The 20,211-nt window shown below is 57.6% G+C and overlaps 4 protein-coding genes across 5 annotated transcripts; 3 read left to right on the forward strand and 1 right to left on the reverse strand.

The window, feature by feature from the left end:
- The first annotated feature begins 961 nt into the window (after window positions 1–961).
- Window positions 962–5,599, forward strand: TMEM115 (transmembrane protein 115). The gene is made up of 2 exons (XM_066351171.1): window positions 962–2,324; window positions 4,831–5,599. Exons 1-2 carry the CDS (start codon window positions 1,474–1,476, stop codon window positions 5,033–5,035), a joined length of 1,056 nt encoding a protein of 351 aa, XP_066207268.1. The 5' UTR covers window positions 962–1,473; the 3' UTR covers window positions 5,036–5,599.
- Window positions 5,600–6,181: 582 nt separating this feature from the next.
- On the reverse strand, window positions 6,182–8,961 carry CYB561D2 (cytochrome b561 family member D2). The gene is made up of 4 exons (XM_066351211.1): window positions 8,814–8,961; window positions 8,233–8,384; window positions 7,743–7,780; window positions 6,182–6,989 (listed from the first exon to the last, which is right to left on the reverse strand). Exons 2-4 carry the CDS (start codon window positions 8,357–8,359, stop codon window positions 6,486–6,488), a joined length of 669 nt encoding a protein of 222 aa, XP_066207308.1. The 5' UTR covers window positions 8,360–8,384; window positions 8,814–8,961; the 3' UTR covers window positions 6,182–6,485.
- Window positions 8,962–8,991: 30 nt separating this feature from the next.
- Window positions 8,992–12,318, forward strand: NPRL2 (NPR2 like, GATOR1 complex subunit). Of its 2 annotated transcripts, XM_066351208.1 has the most exons (11): window positions 8,992–9,213; window positions 9,739–9,830; window positions 9,920–10,088; window positions 10,243–10,351; window positions 10,731–10,867; window positions 10,959–11,056; window positions 11,169–11,205; window positions 11,328–11,421; window positions 11,495–11,612; window positions 11,880–12,022; window positions 12,110–12,318. In XM_066351208.1, exons 1-11 carry the CDS (start codon window positions 9,136–9,138, stop codon window positions 12,175–12,177), a joined length of 1,143 nt encoding a protein of 380 aa, XP_066207305.1. In that variant the 5' UTR covers window positions 8,992–9,135; the 3' UTR covers window positions 12,178–12,318. The 2 variants fall into 2 exon arrangements, with proteins under 2 accessions (XP_066207305.1, XP_066207306.1); XM_066351209.1 differs by lacking the exon at window positions 8,992–9,213 and having other exon boundaries at window positions 9,739–9,835.
- A 760-nt stretch (window positions 12,319–13,078) lies between these two features.
- Window positions 13,079–20,165, forward strand: ZMYND10 (zinc finger MYND-type containing 10). Its single transcript, XM_066351540.1, has 13 exons — window positions 13,079–13,116; window positions 13,480–13,578; window positions 13,859–13,967; window positions 17,371–17,487; window positions 17,611–17,664; window positions 17,775–17,912; window positions 17,987–18,075; window positions 18,234–18,334; window positions 18,634–18,806; window positions 19,053–19,178; window positions 19,261–19,382; window positions 19,494–19,619; window positions 19,798–20,165. Exons 2-13 carry the CDS (start codon window positions 13,487–13,489, stop codon window positions 19,871–19,873), a joined length of 1,323 nt encoding a protein of 440 aa, XP_066207637.1. The 5' UTR covers window positions 13,079–13,116; window positions 13,480–13,486; the 3' UTR covers window positions 19,874–20,165.
- The last annotated feature ends 46 nt before the right edge of the window (window positions 20,166–20,211 follow it).

A 20,211-nucleotide genomic window follows, 5' to 3' on the forward strand; every position in this document is an offset into this window, starting at 1 on the left:
TCTCTCTCCGTTCCTGTCTGTCTGTCCCTGTCTATCCCTCTCTCTGACTCACTCTCTGTCTCTGTAAAAAATAAATTAATTAATTTTTTTAAAAAAGTAGCTCAAGATACAAAAATAAATTCAGATTGCACAGAACACAACCCTTCAGAAGCCACCGTTGCAATGAAGTGGGGACTCAAGACCAGTCTTGTCCAAGTTTGTGGGGAAGCCTCTCTTCCTCTGGGCCAGCATTCAGAAGGTTGTAGAGGGGCAGAAAACCCGAGTTTGAATCGTGGCTCTACCCTACTTGTAACAAGGACAGCCTGGGCAACACACTCATGGTGTACCCAGAGTGAACTGGCATTTTACACTCCAGTTCCCTTAGACCCTCATGGTAGGTCCTGTCATCTCCATTTTATGGTCCATGAACATGAGTTTCAATAAAGTCCAGGAACTTGGTCAATGTCACACAGCTGCCAAATGGCAGAGCAAAAATTCTAACCTGGGTCAGGCCCCAAACATCCCATATAACCTGAGTCAGGATTATACCAGACCGTGGAAGTTCTAGTTCGCGCATAGTAGTGTACACACACACACACACACACACACACACACACACACACACACCAAGACCTTCCAACATTCTTACACACCTGCCCACAAGGACACACCTACTCATCTATACATGCGAAGCCACACTTTTTAGGGGAATTAAGCAAATATGTGGCATTCAGTTGGGGCCCTGGGTAACCGCCGCGTTCCCAACGTTAGCCACGCTCCGGCCCCCAACCACTCCCATCTCCTGAGATCCTGTGGAAACGGTCCTCAAAACTATAATCCAAGCACACCTCCTCTCACCATCTACTGGCCCGGCCCGGGCGCACAGCCTACTGGGACTTGTAGTTCTACCCAGATCCCCGATTTCCGCTTGTCTTCAGCTTCCGCCACGGACTCGGTGTCCCAGCATGCCGCAGAGCCAAAGTCCTACTCCGCGAGGGCATCCCGCCGCCTCCCGGGGCGCGCAGGCGCAGCGCCTCTGTTTGTCGGCGCCTGAGAAGGGAGGAGATAGATCGAATCCAAGATCCAGGCCGAGCCGGACCTGACCAGACTTGAGTCGGACCCAGAACTAGGCTCCAGTCCCGCGCGGACCGGACCGTAGGACCCCGGAGTGGATGGAGTAGTCCCAGCCCTGAGGTCAAAGCCAGCCCACTCGGCCTGGCTCGGGGCCCACAGGGCGGTCAGGCAGGCGGGCCGACGCCGCCCAGGGCCTGCCTTCAGGTTCCCGGAGAGGGGCCTAGGCCTTGGCCCCGCGACCAGGCCGGGCCCGGCCCTTCGGAACCGGCATCGACCCTACCAGCAGTGGAACCTTCAGCGGGGCCATAGGCCAGTGACTAGGCCGGAGCCGGGCCTCCCGTCGGGGCCGGACTGGGACGAGGCCCCGGGGAGGCCCCTCGCCCACTAGACCCTTCCCTCCGGCCGGGGCCCGCCGGGAAGATGCAGCGCGCCCTACCGGGCGCCCGCCAGCACTTGGGGGCCGTCCTGGCCAGCGCCAGCGTGGTGGTGAAGGCCCTGTGCGCGGCGGTCCTGTTCCTCTACCTGCTGTCCTTCGCCGTGGACACGGGCTGCCTGGCGGTCACCCCGGGCTATCTGTTTCCGCCCAACTTTTGGATCTGGACCCTGGCCACCCATGGGCTCATGGAACAGCATGTGTGGGATGTGGCTATCAGCCTGGCCACCGTGGTGGTGGCTGGACGTTTACTGGAGCCCCTCTGGGGGGCCTTGGAGCTGCTCATCTTCTTCTCAGTGGTGAACGTGTCTGTAGGGCTGCTGGGGGCCTTCGCCTACCTCCTCACCTACATGGCTTCCTTCAACCTGATCTACCTTTTTACCATCCGCATACACGGCACCCTGGGCTTCCTGGGTGGTGTCCTGGTGGCACTTAAGCAAACCATGGGGGACTGTGTGGTCCTGCGAGTGCCCCAGGTGCGCATCAGCGTGGTGCCCATGCTGCTGTTGGGGCTGCTGCTGCTACTGCGGCTGGCCACGCTGCTCCAGAGCCCGGCGCTGGCCTCCTATGGCTTCGGGCTGCTCTCCAGCTGGGTGTATCTTCGCTTCTACCAGCGCCATAGCCGAGGCCGAGGGGACATGGCTGACCACTTTGCTTTTGCCACCTTCTTCCCTGAGATCCTGCAGCCTGTGGTGGGGCTGTTGGCGAACTTGGTACACAGCCTCCTGGTGAAGGTAAAGATATGCCAGAAGACAGTGAAGCGCTACGATGTGGGGGCCCCGTCCTCCATCACCATCAGCCTCCCAGGCACAGACCCTCAAGATGCAGAGCGGAGAAGGTACTGTGGAATCTTCTGAAAACTTGTCCATCTAGGAGAGTGTATATTAAGTCACATTCCGTCTTGCAGGGTGCTTTCCCTGTAAAGGCGGCCAAGGGTCAGGTATTGGGGCGGATTCAGAAAGAGATCAAATCCGATGGTGGCATTGAGGAGCTCAGCATTTAAGCATCTGGGTTCCAGTGGTTGCTTTCCAATATCGGGGAGTATTGCCTTTCTCACCATGCAGGCCCTTAACGAGTCTCGAGAAATTTCCAGTTTCCTTTGGTACCGTGTGAGGGGCTAATGGGCTCAGAATCTTGGAATCCTAGACACTGGTTCTATAGAAACCAGAAAACAACCTGCTGGTCCATGAGAGGGAGTGGCAGAGGAGACCTGGGATCCTTGAGACTGAATCGCCCCAATTTCCCATTGCTGAACCGTGCCCTCTTCCTGGGCCTTCATTCCGTTACTGTGTTTCTCTGCCCCTGGTTGAGGGGGAACCCTGGGTTATTACTAGACTTACAGCTACCCCCTGCCCCCCCCCCACACACACACACACCCCTGCAGGCCAGCATGTTACCAAACCCAGAAGACAGGCCACGTGACCCCAGGGAATGGAAGACACCCTTTTCATTATCTGTAAACCAAGCCGTCTATACCATCAGGAGGCCCAGCTGAGTTAATTACTCAGTGCACCTTGACCAGGGCAGGACAGATCTTTTTAAATCCTGTGCTTTCGCTCCCAGGTCTGTGGCCTCACTTGAGTGGTCACAGCCCGTTTCCAACATTATTTTGGGGTGTTTTGGCTTTTTTATTTTTTTTAAGCAGTTACTTGAGCAGTGAAATCTGGAGCAGGCGCCTCCTACCTTCTGCCTTGGTCAAAGGCTTCTGCTTTTACTCACCTGTGGAATGGGTTCTTGGCAGCTTTCTGAATTCAACTGGAGAGGTAGCCCTGGGCTTACTCTGCACCAGGACTGTGGAGCTGAACGCGGGATACATCCCTTGAAGGTGTCCCCAGCTTGAGAGAGCCACAGATCACAGTGGCCCCAGGGGGCAGGTGCTGCCAGGCATTCCTGTAGGCCCTACAGTTTGTATCTCTACAGCTGATGGATCCTATGGACCGAGGTCTGTCTTAGCCTTATTCAGTGAAGGGGGTGGAGCCAGCAGGGCTGGACTGGGTAGAAACTGAGCTGTCCTCAGAGCTCTTCAGGTGGGGCCAGGCGACAGTGGCAGGCCCTGCCAGTAAGAGGTCTTGGACTGCTAGGGCTGGCTGGACATTCAGAACGTCTCTGTTCAGTCCCAGGAAAATGGACAGGTGGAGGTGGAGGCAGGTTGTGGGCAGGAGGTACCAGGAGGTAGATTCTTGGCATAGCCTTGTGACTGTGAGCTTACTTGGGGATGGGGCTTACCCTTCCAACCACCTTGACATCTTGCTGCATGCCACTCCCAGATTCAAAAGGCTATTAGAGTGACACAGAACTTCCTGCCTTTGACCCTTGTGAGGAAGTGACTAGCAAGTCACTACCTCTCTACCTTGGCAGGGCTTTGACAGAATTGACAAAGCCATCTCCAGGATGGGCCTGGGTGGCAGCAGAGGATTGTCACAGTCTTGAAGACAGAGCGGAAGGGTGCTGGAGCCTTTTGTACCCATGTCATTGTTGGCTCTCTTGTCATGCTCCCTGACATGGTGGAGATTTTGGTTCTTAGCCAGAACTTGAAAGGCTATACAGACTGTCCCCCATGCTCAGGGCACAGAGAGGCTGAGGCATCAGGTCCACAGTGGCCACTGTTGGAAATGTTACCTAGCAGCATTCTACCTCCTGGTGGGCCAACTGCACATAAATACCTTCCAGTGAACTTTCCCACTTCCCCCCAGAGTGGGGTTTCCGCGAGTCTGCCCAGTAGAACCAGTAGGCTCCGACCTGTGCCCTACCCACGTGGGCTGTTTTAACACAGGTCCTCGTGGCTTTGGGGATTCTTCTGGGAAGATTATAATTGGTTAGGAGGGATAGCTATCCAAGTTGGTCCAGCCTCCCAGGCTGAGAGCCAAGGCCGGTGCTGAGTCCCAGCCTTCCCCCCAGACCCTCACCAGCTGAAAACACGCCTCACGAGGAAGGGCGGGGAGTCATCACCCTCCCCAGTGATGCCAATACCCAGCCAAACTCGTGTGTCCAGGGACTTGCCCTTCCACCCATCTGCCTTGGGGCACCGGCTCTGCCCACCCTTAGCACCTCAGAACCATTTCTGGGCTGGCCGGACAGGCAGTCTGGCAGACACCCAGTCAGCCTTCCCAGCCTAGAGTGCCCCAGCTATGGAAGGAAGGCTCCACAGCCTTCAGATCCTCATTCTGATGGCAGAGTAGGCCCTGGTCCAGTTCCTGGGGGGCCCTGGGCCCCGCCTATGGAAGGGAAACACAGGACTTTTCTGAGGAGTCGGAATGATAGGGGGTCAGCTCCATGAGGGAAGAATATAAGGTATGAGTCATGTCCAAACTCAGAGTGACATGTCATCTTTCTTCTGGCCCCAGGCAACTGGCCCTGAAGGCCCTCAATGAGCGACTGAAGAGAGTAGAGGACCAGTCTGTCTGGCCAAGCATGGACGACGACGAAGAGGAGGCTGCAGCCAAGGTGGAGAGCCCCTCACCCTCAGACAAGGCCCCCACACTCCCAGGGAAGGGAGCTGCCCCAGAATCCAGCCTGATCACCTTCGAGGCAGCTTCCCCGAAACTGTAACTGCAGACCTCCTTGAGCGTAGCGCCTCCTCTCCCACACCTCCCTCGATACCCTCTCGGCTACGCCGCGGAGGAGGAAGACGGTCTGCAGGGGATTCCACTGCCTTCTGCTGTTTCTCGCCAACACGACCCAGGCCTCTGGCTACCTGGTTCCAACTCCAGACAACCACTATGTCAGGCACGGGGCCTCCGGAGCACCAGCTGTCTGAGGGAAGACCGCACCTCAGCAGGCGGCCCCGAGCAATGGCTGCGGGGGCGCTGGTGCCACAGCTTCTGGGCCAACAGCCCTCATGCCTGACACTGGTTGCCAAGAGCCCTGAGCCAAGGCAAGGATTTGCCAAAAACATTCTGGAGGGTCCAGCCAGTGCAGGAGCCAGCACAGGGCTGCACGTCCCCACCCACCCCTGGGATGACTCTGTTCATGTCAAGATTACCGGTCCTTCTGCTGTGGCCACAGCTGTCCCTAGGCCAGAACAGCCACAGTGCCCAAGTATTTTCTACAGGACCACTTGAGCGGGCGGCTGAGCCCGGCCACACAGTATCAATAAAGCCGTTCTTTGAGGTATGACTCCTGGGCTTTGTCAGACCACCTTGCGCAGCCCCTCATCCCACTGAACTACCGTCGGGCAGGGACTTGATTCTAGGCTCGGGCTCAGTTCCCAGGGCCACTCCCGCTGAGAAGAGGCCCCTCACCCCCCTCCCTCTCCCCAGCCACATGCCCGCTGTCCAGCGATCTTTCCAGAGCTGTCACCTCAGACCCTTACTCATGTCCTTTCTCCCTTCTATCCGGCAGGGAGGCCCTGCCCAGGGGGTCTGATGAGTGAGGCTTCTCTAAGCAATTACTCTTATCCATGGCTCACCTCCAGGACGGAGTGCTCAGCGCTCGACACGTGTGGAGACAGCCCGTCCCAGCTCCCATCCTGTCACTGTCCAGCTCTGCCCGGCACAGGGGGCAGCTGAGACCGAAAGGACACTCGGCTGTGCCATTCACAGCTGGTGGCCAGGCTGCACAGCAGCCAGGCCCCGGGGCTGGGGGACTGAAGAGCTTCCGCCCCTCGCTGAGCGGCCACGGACAGGTGCCCTCGGGCCCCGCTGCCCCTTTTCATGCCGACGGCATTGGAACCATTTCCAACTCGAGGCCATTCTCCCCATCCAGTCTTTTCAGTCATTTTCTTATTTTATTTTACTTTTCTTCCCCTGTAATTCCAGTACAAGTCTGAGTTGTGTGGCTGGGGAGGCAGTCTTGCAACCCTGACTTCATCCAGACACATGATCCATGAGCTCCTGTGAGATGGTAGAGAAGGAAGGAGGCGGCACTCCACTGTGAGGAGCAAGCACAGTGTCACACAGTGCCTGAGGTGGCTTTGTGACCTAGTCAGCTGAGAGAGTCCAGGAGATCCCTGCCGCAGCTCTCAGACTGAGGGCAGATCCAGGCTTCTTGTCTCAGAACCTCACGGCTGAATCCTTTTGCGGTACAGGTAGGCATTGCTCACCTGGTTCATGATGACCAAGCTGGTGATGACAGGACAGAGCACAGCCAGGTACCAAGCCCCACCAGTGACTGTGGCAGTGAACCAGAGTGAGCACATGCCCAACAAGAGGCTGGCACTACCCAAAAGGTAGCCCACTAGCCCGGAAGTGGCGTGGTACAACTTGAGCTTGGCCAGGGGCCATCGGGGCAGCAGTTTGGGGTAGAGCAGCCCCACCCCTCCTGAGCACTGCAGCCCCGCCCACAGCACAGCTAGCAGCCCTGCGCGTCCGTGCCACGTGGCCAGGTGGGCTTTGCCAACCTGCTCCTTGTGGAGGATGACGAGGCCCAAGCCCAGCAGTGCACACAGCAGGGCCAGCAGCTGCAGCGCCCAGTGGCAGCGCACTCGGCCTTTCCGTGAGAGGGAGCGCAGCAGCGAGCTCTCAGGGGAGAACACCAGCAATGCCTCTGTCATCAGGAAGGAGAACTGGGGAGACAGGCATGGAACTGAGTGAGGGTGCTGCTCCGCAGAAGCAATGAGGGATTTAGACAACATCAGCCGCCACTCCGTCTGTGCAGAGCCCCCTCCCCTCTCCCCACTGCCCAAAGGATCCATTCGGTGGGCAGGAGTGGAGAACTCCACCTGAGACAGAACATCTGTCCCGAGGAACAGGCAAGAGGTACCCTCCACACTTCTTCCTAGGCGCTGTTCTGAAATGACATCTCTGCTGTTAGCCAGCAAACACAAGGTTTGAGATGTGGCACGTATAAATGATTCACAAGCTTTGTTTCCCCAACACAGGGCTGGATACAATTTCTTGGCAGAGCTGGTCAAGCAGGTGCAATATGTCAGGGAAAATTAGATGCATCGCTATAAGTTAAGGTAAAAAGGGACAGCAGTACACCCAAATGCATTTTCTAAGCATCCTGCCTGGAGGTGGATAAAGCCTCGTTTTGTGCTTAGACAAACCCTATCCATTTGCCTTGGGTCTTGAGTACTCTGGTTCATGTCTGGGATATACATCTCTCTCTCTCTCTCCACACACACACACACACACACACACACACACACACACACGGGCAGGAGTTTGAAGCATGCAGCTCCAGCAATCCCACATCCCATCTCTTCAAACAGATAATAAAGTGACCATAGGACTCAGAAGCCACCAGGGCCACCAGGATCACCACCCATACCTATGCTCCCTCCTGCCCCTAAGAGCTGGCCAGGCCCACTACTTACAGCCAGAGACATAAGCACAGGGTGCCAGGAGAACAAACCTGGAATGAGAAGAGGTCTTGTGAGGCTGAGGAAGGAGAACCCTGCCACACCAGTACCTACCGGCCACTACCCAAGGAAGTGCTGCCAAAATGTGAGCCCCTCTTGCTGCAACAAGCTGACCCAAACCTACCCTCTCTTCCTGCCCCCTACCCCGTGTCAAAGAGGCCATGCTTGGCCACTCCTCTAGCCGTCCTCCCTCCTGCTCACCGCGCTTTGCAAGAGGCAGCCACGTGAAGCACCCAGGCAAAGAGAGAAGCCAGGTGACTCCGGGACCTAGCCAAGCTAGCCGAGTCCCCAGCTCATCTACGCCAACCCCCTTATCCCTCCAGCACAGCACATCCCTCATCCAGCCAGGCCTCTGCCAGGAGTCAGGCCCAGACTTTCTATCACCCCTGCTCCCCAGGACAAGTGGCACTTTCCATCCCAGAAGTTAACTATGCATTCTACTTACTGGAGCCTGGTCTGGCGAGCACAGACACAAAGATAGTGAACCCCAGGGCCACAAGGTGGGCAGCAGCCCCAGAGGCTGTGCGTAGAGCTCGGTAGATCTGCGACTCGGTCTCCACAGAAAGGGCCATGGTCAACCAGTCCGGTGGCTGTAGCCTGAAAGAATAGTAGAGTAAGCAAGGATGCCGGGCATCCACGGTCCACTCCCCACTCGAGCAAGTGTTACAGGGCAGAATGCCACTCTCTTCCAAGAGGTGAAGGTAGGAAGGGGCAGTACCAAGACAGGCACTAACAACAGCTGAGGACCTGCTGTTGTACAAGCCTGTCAGCATGTACCTGCATCTGAACTGGCACTAATCACTGGCCCACTTTCCAGGTAGGATACGCAAAGCTGTGTAATAGACTACAAATCCCAGCGTGCACCACGCCGTCGCCAGGCGGGAGCGCCCGCTGATAGGGCATGAAGCGCTACGGAAACTGTAGTTCCCAGCTGCCACCAAATTGCAGCCTGAATCCCTTCGCGCGCAGCTGCCTCATGTGCCGCTGGTACGCTGCCCCTCCAAGCTAGGGATTCGCCTGTCTCACCCGCAGCGCCGACCGGACGCAGTGGTTTCCTCGTTAGAAAGCGGGATACTCAGGGCTGTGCTTCCCGCGCGGCCGCTCCGTCGCGGAGCCGCTTCACTTCCGGGTGTGATGATTTACCCACCCGGGACTTCCTGGAACGAGCCCCCCTGCGCGGCCACGCCTCTGAGCTGCGCTGCGCAGGCGTTGTTGAGCTGACGGCTTCAGGGGGTGTGTGAGTGCGCAGGCGTGCTTGACCCGGCGGCCGAGGCCTTGGATCTTTTCCTTAAAGGTGATTCTAGAGCTCCGGGCGATAGTAGCTACGGTCCCGGGTTCCGCTAGCGCCATGGGCAGCGGCTGCCGCATCGAATGCATATTCTTCAGCGAGTTCCACCCTACGCTGGGACCCAAGATCACCTATCAGGTGCCATCGGGCTCGCGGGATTGGGAGGGTAATAGGGACGCTCTCGGGAGCTTAGCCCGCTGTCTGGAAGCGGTGGATCCCCTTTCCCGCGCTGCACGTAGGCCCGCTACTCCTTCATTCATGGAGAATCGTGAACCGACAGGATACTGAGACTCAAGTCCCAGGCTTCCGGCGTGGCAGAGAAGACAGACATCATAGAGGCAGTGATTGTGGGAAATGGGGCTGTAAGGACTGAGAGGCGGTGTCAGGTCCCACGACAGGTGGGTTTGGATGGGCCATTAGTATTCCTGGATGCGTAGAAATTTAGGTGACTGGGGAGAGAGTGTGCCAGGTAGAGGAAACAGCATATGTAAAAGCGAGGAGGCAAGTGAGAACATACGTGTTTGGAAGCAAAGGAGAAGTAAGCCTGGATGGATGGGAGAGGAGAAACGATGGAGAAGAGGGCTCAGGTCTTGCGGGGTTTACTGTTTACCCTGCCTAGTCCAACAGGTCCACTAATGAGCCTTTTGCCACTCCCCTCCCTAGGTTCCTGAGGACTTCATCTCCCGGGAACTGTTTGACATGGTCCAGGTGTACATCATCACCAAGCCGGAGCTGCAGAACAAGCTCATCACTGTGTGAGGTCCCTAACTGGGGGGTATACAGGGGGAGTGGACAGACTGGGGAGTAGGAGGAGCCTGACTTTGTTCCCACCTGTTCTATCTAGCACTGCCATGGAGAAGAAACTGATCGGCTGCCCCGTGTGCATCGAGCACAAGAAGTACAGCCGCAATGCCCTGCTCTTCAACCTGGGTTTTGTGTGTGATGCCCAGGCCAAGACCTGTGCCCTTGAGCCCATCGTCAAAAAGCTGGCTGGCTACCTGACCACGCTGGAGGTCTGCAACCTGATGGGCTTGGGTGGATGGGCAGGCAGAGTTGGGGAAGGTATTCACGTGTCTCCAAAGTCTTCTAGACCTTGGAACCTGCCGGGGCGGGATGTCAGCCAGGGTTCCTGGGTTGTGCCCACCATGCTATCCATGCTCCATCCAGCTAGAGAGCAGCTTCGTGTCAACGGAGGAGAGCAAGCAGAAGTTGGTGCCCATCATGACCATCTTGTTGGAGGAGCTAAATGCCTCAGGCCGGTGTACACTGCCCATCGGTATGGCCTAGCTTCTGCAAGGACAGCAGAGGGGTAGGAGTGGGATGGGAATGTGACAAAGGAAGGGGAGCCCAACCAAGGACAAGACTCATGAACAAATTCGTGGCCAGGAAATGGCCATGAGCTGAGTTGATGATGTCCAGGGTCCAGAGCATGATAGGATAGGGATGGGGCTGGGGAGGCCAGCAGAGCTCTCCAGCTCTGCTCCATAGGCAAGTTCCTTCCTCTCTCTGGACCTTAGTCTCTGGCTTTACAAGAGGGGAAAATTGGCCCTACCCAGAGCCATCTGCTTGCCTCAAGGGTTACTGGGAGAACTGTATGGTAATTGAGTGTCTCTTGGAAGAGATGGCACTGAGAATATGGGTGGGGCCCCCTGCAGATGAGTCCAACACCATCCACTTGAAGGTGATTGAGCAGCGGCCTGACCCTCCTGTGGCCCAGGAATACGATGTGCCTGTCTTTACCAAGGACAAGGAGGATTTCTTCAACTCCCAGTGGGACCTCACCACACAACAGGTATGCTAGCCCTCCCTGGGTATCATCACCTGGGGCTGGCCACATCCCTGACCACGTCCCACCTCTGCTGACCCTGCCCCGCTCTGCCCAGATCCTGCCCTACATTGATGGTTTCCGTCACGTCCAGAAGATCTCGGCCGAGGCAGACGTGGAACTCAACCTGGTGCGCATTGCCATTCAGAACCTGCTGTGAGTGGGGCACCGGGCATGCCCAGGATAGGGTTGCCAGCCAGGACAGAGCCCAGAGTGTGGGGGCTGGGAAGCCATGGCCCTCAGACACTGAGCACTCTCTCTCTCCTAGGTACTATGGCGTTGTGACCCTGGTGTCCATCCTCCAGGTAGGTGAGTCTGGGGTCTGGTTATATGAAGAGCGGGTCATGTGGCTGGGCCAGACTGGGGCTGGGTCAGATTTCCAAGCCCCTTACTCAAGCTCTTGTGCCTCCTGCTACCTACTCTCCAGTACTCCAATGTATACTGCCCGACACCCAAGGTCCAGGACCTGGTTGATGACAAGTCCCTGCAAGAGGAGTGTCTATCCTATGTGACCAAACAAGGTAATGTGGGCTCTGGGGAAGCCATCTTGGGGAGGTCAGAGCCACCCAGAGAGCTGAGCCCTGCCACCCACAGGGCACAAGAGGGCCAATCTCCGGGATGTGTTCCAGCTGTACTGCAGCCTGAGCCCTGGCACTACTGTGAGAGACCTCATTGGCCGCCACCCCCAGCAGCTACAGCACGTTGATGAACGGTCAGAGGGGGTTCCCTGGGGTGTAAGAGGTTTGCCTGAGGGCAGATACACCCTCTCTGTCTCATTGGAGCCCTGGGTTAGAGAGGAAGCAGGAGATTTCCAGTGAGCAGAATCATGAGGCACTGCTGGTATAGGCAGGCTTCCTGGAGGTGGTGGCTTTGGAAGCCAGTCTGGTCACTGAGACAAAATTGGAGGGGAAACTGCAGGAAAAGGTGAAAGAAGGCCTGGCCAGGTCATCACCCCTCTCTCCCTCGACCCATACCCCAGGAAGCTGATCCAATTTGGACTTATGAAGACCCTCATCCGGAGACTGCAGAAGTACCCTGTGCGGGTGTCTCGGGAGGAGCGGAGCCAACCTGCCCGGCTTTACACAGGCTGCCATAGCTATGATGAGATCTGCTGCAAGACGGGTAGAGGCAGGCAGGACAACTGGGGTGGGGTCATAGCAGGGTGCCAGGGCACAGGGCAAGGGTGCTGACCTCACCTCCACCACCCAGGTATGAGCTACCATGAGCTGGATGAACGGCTGGAAAATGACCCCAACATCATCATCTGTTGGAAGTGAGGCTGGTGGAGGCTGGACACAGCAGCAGCTCCTCTCTCCTGCTAAACCCTGCCTGGTGCATGAGGGCTAGACCAGCAGGCTAGTCCGTACTGTCTCATTGTTGACCTCACTTCTGTAAATAAAGTCATCCATTTCAGTCGACTTTTATTGAATACCACTTCGGAGACAGCCACCCGAGTCCCGGCAAATAGCTATCTACGGTCCTGGAGCGCCATCTGGTGGGCAGGGCTGACAATGGACAACTAAATGTGCCCGTTATTGAAAAACAAAGAAATAGTCCTGACTGCATAGCTTGATGGGAGCATCCTCCGAAGTGCAGAGCTTGCTCGTTCCATCCCGGGTCAGGGTGCATACAGGACCAGATCTGTGTTCCTCTCTCTCTCTCCCACTCTCTAATATCAATAAATCTTGAAGAGAAAAAAAAAAACACCGAAAGAAACCATCAGGAAGCTGTGATGAAGAGTGAGTTGGGATGGAAACGGGCCGCTCTGAATTAGTTGGACAAGGAAGTCCTCGCTGGGGTGATTTAAACTGAGTCCCGAAGGAGGAGAAGTAGATCAGGCTTAGGGAACAGGCGCAGAGGCCCTGAAGCAAAAACCACTTAGGGATGTATGGGGAACACAAGGGAGGCTTGTGGGGCTAGTGTTGGAGGCATGGGGAAGAGAGACAAGAAGCCAAGTCCCGGGAGAGAGGGAGTAAAACCGACAATGCGAGCTGCTGCAGAGTTGCTTTGGACACAGTATTCTGAGGGCCAGAGGTAACCGTAGTTCAATGCACACCTTTAAGAGACTCCTGACTGCTCATGGGGGGGGGGGGGGGTCAGGAGTGGAAATGGGTCCAGCGAAAAGGCTCAGCAGTGACCTCATGCGAGGTGATGGCGGTCTGGACTAGGGTGGAGAGAAGTGGGCCCTGCGCAGTATTTCGGGGCCCAGCCAACAGGTGGAGCTGGGCGCGAAACTCGGTGTGGTCTAGCGTGGAGCAGCTGCGTGAGACCAGGTGTGGGGCGGGCCGACTTGACATCCGTCCGAGGAGGGAGCCTAGGCCACAGGAGTCTGGCACTCGGGAGACCCGTTATTAACAGCCGGTTATGAAGGAGAAAGCTCCAGGAGTCCGAATAGGCGGGCGGGCGGGGCAGTGAGAACCCTGCGCCCGCCCCGGGCCGCATTGCGCAGACTCGAGCTAGCGGTATCCATGGCAGCGAGACCCACGCGCCCCAACTGCTCAGCAACTGTCTAGTCCCAGACTTCCCGCACCTCAGCGCGGGCAGTGGAGTCCGCTGAATCCCGCCTTCTCTGTCCCCAGCCCCGACATGAGCGAGCTGGAGCTGCTGCTGCCCGGGGAGGCTGACGTGCTTGTGCGGGGACTCCGCAACTTCCCGCTGCTCGAGACGGGCTCCAGAGGGTAAGGCAACTAACTGATCAAGGGTCAGGTGAAGCCATGGGGTCAGAGCCCTTTGAAGAAGGGGAGGAGTTCCGGCATTGGGGGAGGGGTTGCCCAGTGTGGAGGGTGAAGCTTTCCAAGATAGGGGTATACGATCTTGAGCCCACTCTGGGCCCTCAGGATCAGGTTAGGTTCCAATGGGACAGCCCGCACTTGACTCCTCCTGCACACATGTGCACCCCAATGCGCTCGCGCACGCACACGCACACACACACAAACACACACACACCCTCTGGGGCAGGTGGAACCAGCAACATGAGAACCTGGAGAAGCTGAACATGCAGGCCATCCTTGATGCCACAGCCAGCGAGGGGGAGCCCATCCAGGAGCTGCTGGTCACCCATGGGAAGGTACTCCGGGGTCCACACTCACCCCCACCCCACCACTGTATGCCTCAGGAGCGCCTTGGGCATCTGTTCTTCCCTCCAGCGGGTATACCTGTTCTCCGCACGGGAAGAGGAGGTTACACGTTTGATTTTGCCACCCCTATTGGACACGACTCTGGCATGCCACACCAGGTGCAGGGCATGGGTTGATCAGGGAAATAATCATGGATCCTATAACAGCCTAGACCAGTGGTAGTCAACTTGGTCCCCACCGCCCACTAGTGGGTGTTCCAGCTTTCATGGTGGGCAGTAGCGGAGCAACCAAAGTATAAATAAGAAGATAGATTTTATGGCCCTGGCCGGTTTGCTCAGTGGTAGAGCGTCGGCCCGGCGTGCAGAAGTCCCGGGTTCAATTCCTGGCCAGGGCACACAGGAGAAGCGCCCATCTGCTTCTCCACCCCTCCCCCTCTCCTTCCTCTCTGTCTCTCTCTTCCCCTCCGCAGCGGAGGCTCCATTAGAGCAAAGATGCCCCGGGCGCTGGGGATGGCTCCTTGGCCTCTGCCCCAGGCGCTAGAGTTGCTCTGCTCGCGACAGAGCGACGCCCCGGAGGGGCAGAGCATCGCCCCCTGGTGGGCAGAGCGTCGCCCCCTGGTGGGCGTGCCGGGTGGATCCCGGTCGGGCGCACGCGGGAGTCTGTCTGACTGTCTCGCCCGTTTCCAGCTTCAGAAAAATACAAAAAAAAAAAAAAAAAGAAGAAGAGGATAGATTTAACTATAGTAAGTTGTTTTATAAAGATTTATTCTGCTGCCTGACCAGGCGGTGGCGCAGTGGATACAGCGTCAGACTGGGATGTGGAAGACCCAGGTTCGAGACCCCCGAGGTCGCCAGCTTGAGCGTGGGCTCATCTAGTTTGAGCAAAAATTCAACAGCTTGGGCCCTGGCCGGTTGGCTCAGTGGTAGAGCGTTGGCCTGGCGTGCAGAAGTCCCGGGTTCGATTCCCGGGCAGGGCACACAGGAGAAGTGCCCATCTGCTTCTCCACCCCTCCCCCTCTCCTACCTCTCTGTCTGTCTCTTCGCCTCCTGCAGCCGAGGCTCCATTGGAGCAAAGTTGGCTCAGGCACTGAGGATGGCTCTGTGGCCTCTGCCTCAGGCGCTAGAATGGCTCTGATTGCGGCAGAGAGACACCCCAGAGGGCCAGAGCATAGCCCCCTGGTGGGCGTGCCGGGGTGGATCCCGGTCAGGCGCATGCAGGAGTCTGTCTGACTGCCTCCCCGTTTCCAGCTTCGGAAAAATGCAAAAAAAAAAAAAAAAAAAAAAAAATTAACAGCTTGGACCCAAGGTCGCTGGCTCAAGCAAGGGGTTACTCGGTCTGCTGAAGGCCTGCAGTCAAGGCACATATGAGAAAGCAATCAATGAACAACTAAGGTGTCGCAAAGCACAACGAAAAACTAATGATTGATGCTTCTCATCTCTCCGTTCCTGTCTGTCTGTCCCTGTCTATCCCTCACTCTGACTCCTGTCTCTGTAAAAAAAAATAAAATAAGCCCTGGCCGGTTGGCTCAGCGGTAGAGCGTCGGCCTGGCGTGCGGGGGACCCGGGTTCGATTCCCGGCCAGGGCACACAGGAGAAGCGCCCATTTGCTTCTCCACCTCCCACCCCCTCCTTCCTCTCTGTCTCTCTCTTCCCCTCCCGCAGCCAAGGCTCCATTGGAGCAAAGATGGCCCGGGCGCTGGGGATGGCTCCTTGGCCTCTGCCCCAGGCGCTAGAGTGGCTCTGGTCGCGATACAGCGACGCCCCGGAGGGGCAGAGCATCGCCCCCTGGTGGGCAGAGCGTCGCCCCTGGTGGGCGTACCGGGTGGATCCCGGTCGGGCGCATGCGGGAGTCTGTCTGACTGTCTCTCCCTGTTTCCAGCTTCAGAAAAATACAAAAAAAAAAAAAAATTAAATTAAATTAAATAAAAATTTTAAAAAAAGATTTATTCTGCCAAACTTAGCGAAAATCCAACATAAAGTACTTGGTAAGTAATTATTATTATCTACTTTAATTTGCTGTAACTCTGCTTTATAAATTTTATAAAGTAAAATATAAAGTTACTTCCCTACTTTATAAATCACCATTACTGTAGAACCGGTGGGCAGTTAGAAAATGTTACTACTAACAGAGATACAGAAGTGGGCGGTAGGTATAAAAAGGTTGACTCTCCCTGGCCTAGACTGTAGAGGAAGGGCCCAAGTTCTAAAGCAGGGGTCCCCAAACTACGGCCCGTGGGCCGCATGCGGCCCCCTGAGGCCATTTATCTGGCCCCTGCCGCACTTCCGGAAGGGGCACCTCTTTCATTGGTGGTCAGTGAGAGGAGCACATTGACCATCTCATTAGCCAAAAGCAGGCCCATAGTTCCCAATGAAATACTGGTCAGTTTGTTGGTTTAAATTTACTTGTTCTTTATTTTAAATATTGTATTTGTTCCCATTTTGTTTTTTTACTTTAAGATAAGATATGTGCAGTGTGCATAGGGATTTGTTCATAGTTTTTTTTATAGTCCGGCCCTCCAACAGTCTGAGGGACAGTGAACTGGTCCCCTGTGTAAAAAGTTTGGGGACCCCTGTTCTAAAGTCTGTTCCTGACCTGTGGAGGTGCTGTGGCTAAAGCATCAACCTGGAACACTGAGGTCGCCAGTTCAAAACCCCAGGCTTGTCCAGTCAAGGCACATGCAAGAAGAAGCAGCTACTATGAGTTGGTGCTTCCTGTTCCTCCCCCTTTCTCTCTCTCTCTCTCTAAAAAAAAAAAAAAAAAAAAAAAATCAATTAAAAAAATGAATAGACTGTCAGGTGGAGGGGGTCCCCACTGCAGAGGGGGTGGGACTCGGGCATGGAAGGAGGGAGGCAACCTTCCAAACACAAAAAAGAGGGCATTAGAAACCAGGATTGGTTTGGTTGGAACATGAGCCAGGAGGTGGCACCAGCAGCTGACCTGAGATACCACTTGAAAAAGGGTTTCTCTGCAGGAAAAGGTAGAGCCCCTGCTAGGTTGTGGAGCAGGAGTAGGGCCCTTTGAAGGGTCCTGGGGAGAGTGAGGCCAAGGCACACACGAGCATTGGATGTAGTATGACAGGAACAAGAGGGAGGGCGTGAGCAGGAGGGCTGGCCCAAGAGCCACCTGAATGGTACAGGTGGCGAGGGCACGTGCACAGGGGAGGCGAGGCAGGGACCAGCCCCAGGAAGCCTGGGGGACGGCCCCACAGCGATGTCGGGGCAGCTGAAAATGGTCAGGGTGCAGGAGAAGGACCAGGAAGGTACTCACGGGCACAGGAGAGTCTAGGGGCCCAGGGGAGTTGGAGGAAACCTGGGCTAGGCTGAGCCCAGGGTGGGAGGGCTGCAGGCCCGCTGCACGCCCACCGCATGCCTGTCCCTTCCCCTCCCCACGAAGATCCCAACGCTGGTGGGGGAGCTGATCGCCGTGGAGATGTGGAAGCAGAAGGTGTTCCCTGTGCTGTGCAGGCTGGAGGACTTCAAGCCCCAGAACACATTTCCCATCTACATGGTGGTGAGCTAGCCCCGGGCTCACACTCTGCCCACCCGTCGGAGGGCCCTGCATGAGAGAAGGGAGCCGGGAGCCCCTGACCCTCCAGCAGCAGCCCCCGACTCTGTCCTCCTCTTTATCTGCCAGATACACCATGAGGCTTCCATCATCAATCTCCTGGAGACTGTGTTCTTCCACAAGGTGAGGCTCCAGTCCTGCTACTGGCTCCTGGCCCGTGCCACGGCCTGCGGGCAAGGGGGTGTGTCTGAGGAACGGGTGTCAGAGAGTGTCTCCCCTCTGTCTGCGCCCAGGAGGTGTGTGAGTCGGCAGAGGACACTGTCCTGGACCTGGTGGACTACTGCCACCGCAAACTGACTCTGCTGGTGGCCCGGGGTGGCCATGGTGGCACCCCTGACGGAAAGGAGTCCCAGTACAGCAGCCCCATGCAGGTGCGCCGAGGGTCCTGGTGTGGGAAAGGGGTAGGCCCGGCCCCCACCCCGGCCTGAGAGCCCGTGTCCCCCAGGAGCTGCAGAGGCAGGCGGAGCTGATGGAATTTGAGATCGCGCTGAAGGCACTCTCGGTGCTCCGCTACATCACCGACAGCGTGGACAGGTGGGCCGCCCTGCCCGCCGGGGCCTGCGGTGGAAGGGGGAGCCTGGGCCTGCCCTCTCTGCTCACCTCTCTCCACCCCCCCAGCCCAGCCTTTCCCTGAGCACCCTGAGGGGGAGCCTGGGCCTGCCCTCTCTGCTCACCTCTCTCCACCCCCCCAGCCTTTCCCTGAGCACCCTGAGCCGCATGCTCAGCACCCACAACCTGCCCTGCCTTCTGGTGGAGCTGCTGGAGCACAGCCCCTGGCACCGGGGGGACGGCGGTAAGGACGTCCTCCGGGACCGACAGGGGTGGGCACCTTGCACACAGGCAGACACCTGCCCCCTAGCCCACAGAGCATACAAGGATGACTTACCCGGCGTGGGCCTAGACCTGGCTTCTGCACCAGGCAGGGCCTTTGTGTCTCCTACCAATGACTCACCGTGCTCTGGAGTGAGCAGCACCATAGCCTGGGCAAGTTCTGCACCCAGGGCAATCAATGGTCAGTTGCCCTGCCCATGCAGCTGGCTCTCTCAGAAAGCATGCAACGCCTGTACCCAGTCTGCTGGTTCCTCTCCCCAGGCAAGCTGCAGCACTTTGAGGGGGGCCGTTGGCAGACAGTGGCACCCGCAGAGCAGCAAAAGCTGAGCAAGTTAGACGGGCAAGTGTGGATTGCCCTGTACAACCTGCTGCTGAGCCCTGAGGCCCGGGCCCGCTACTGCCTCACAAGCTTTGCCAAAGGCCAGCTGCTCAAGGTGGGAAAGCTTTCCCACGCCACGCCACAGCCCACAGCCCTGGCACTGTGCCTGCCCCTCCCTGTGTTTGTCTTGACCCGCCCACTTCAGCCCCCTCCTGTTTCCAGACCTTGGGCCTCAGGTGACAGAGCAGTTAGTGGGACATGGGCCCCAAAGCCACCCCCGCCCAGCCCAGGCCCTCTCTGTTCCGTGGCCCTCTCGTCAGCACCATTTCACATCGGCCTCCCCCTCCGGACACCATTGCAGCTTCAGGCCTTCCTAACAGACACGCTGCTCGACCAGCTGCCCAACCTGGCAGACCTGAAGGGCTTCCTGGCCCACCTGGCCCTGGCTGAGCCCCAGCCCCCTAAGAAGGACCTGGTGTTTGAACAGGTAGGCACTAGAACGGCATTTGCTCAGGAGCACTGCCCACTTGGCCGCCTCCTCCCTGCCTCTCTCCACTTCTCTTCCCCAGATCCCAGAAATCTGGGGGCGGCTGGAACGAGAGGGCAAAGGCAAGTGGCTGGCTATAGCCAAGCACCAGCTACTCCATGTGTTCAGCCCCTCGGAGCAGGACCTACGGCTGCAGGCGCAGAGGTGAGGCCTACCAAGGTGGCAGACAGCGTGCAGAAGGCATGGCCGGGGGCAGGGCTGCTCCTGGGCCCCCACCCACCAGGCCCAGCCAGATGGCCCTGCTCCTCTTCCCAGGTGGGCTGAGACCTACAGGCTGGATGTGCTGGAGGCAGTGGCTCCAGACCGACCCCGCTGTGCCTCCTGCGGCACAGAGGCCTTCAGACGCTGCTCCCGATGCCAGAACGAGTGGTACTGCTGCAGGTGAGGGGACCCGGAGACTGGGGCCCCTGAGCCCCACTCCCTGCAGGTGAGGGGACCCGGAGACTGGGGCCCCTGAGCCCCACTCCCTGCAGGTGAGGGGACCCGAAGACTGGGGCCCCTGAGCCCCACTCCCGCACCCCCACGAGCACTGCATCCTCACTGGCTCACTTGCCTGCAGGGAGTGCCAAGTCAAGCACTGGAAGAAGCATGGAAAGACTTGTGTCCTGGCAGCCCAGGGGGATAGAGCGAAGTGATGGCTGCAGCGGCAGAGGGCCGACCACCAATGCCGTACCACCCAGCCAGAGTGTGCCCCTGAACCTCAGAATTTCAGCCTGTTCTCTGCAAGAGCCCTAGCCTCCCAGGTGGCGGGGAGAGCAGACGGGGTGGAACTGCTGTCCCCTCTTCCCCAGCAGCGGCTCCCCGCTTCCTGCCCGACCCAGCGGGGAGGCCTAGGGTGCTGCCTCAGCTGGGCCAGGAGGCTTTCCTTGGAGGGGGGCTGGGGGGCAAGGGCCGGATGTGGGGACCTTCTTCCTCTTGCACTGTAAAGCTGGCCTCCAGAAACTCGCCTGTCTCCGCGTGGCCCTTTGCACTC

Source organism: Saccopteryx leptura, chromosome 10, assembly GCF_036850995.1.
Source record: "Saccopteryx leptura isolate mSacLep1 chromosome 10, mSacLep1_pri_phased_curated, whole genome shotgun sequence".
In the NCBI taxonomy this organism is placed as follows: Eukaryota; Metazoa; Chordata; class Mammalia; order Chiroptera; family Emballonuridae; genus Saccopteryx; species Saccopteryx leptura.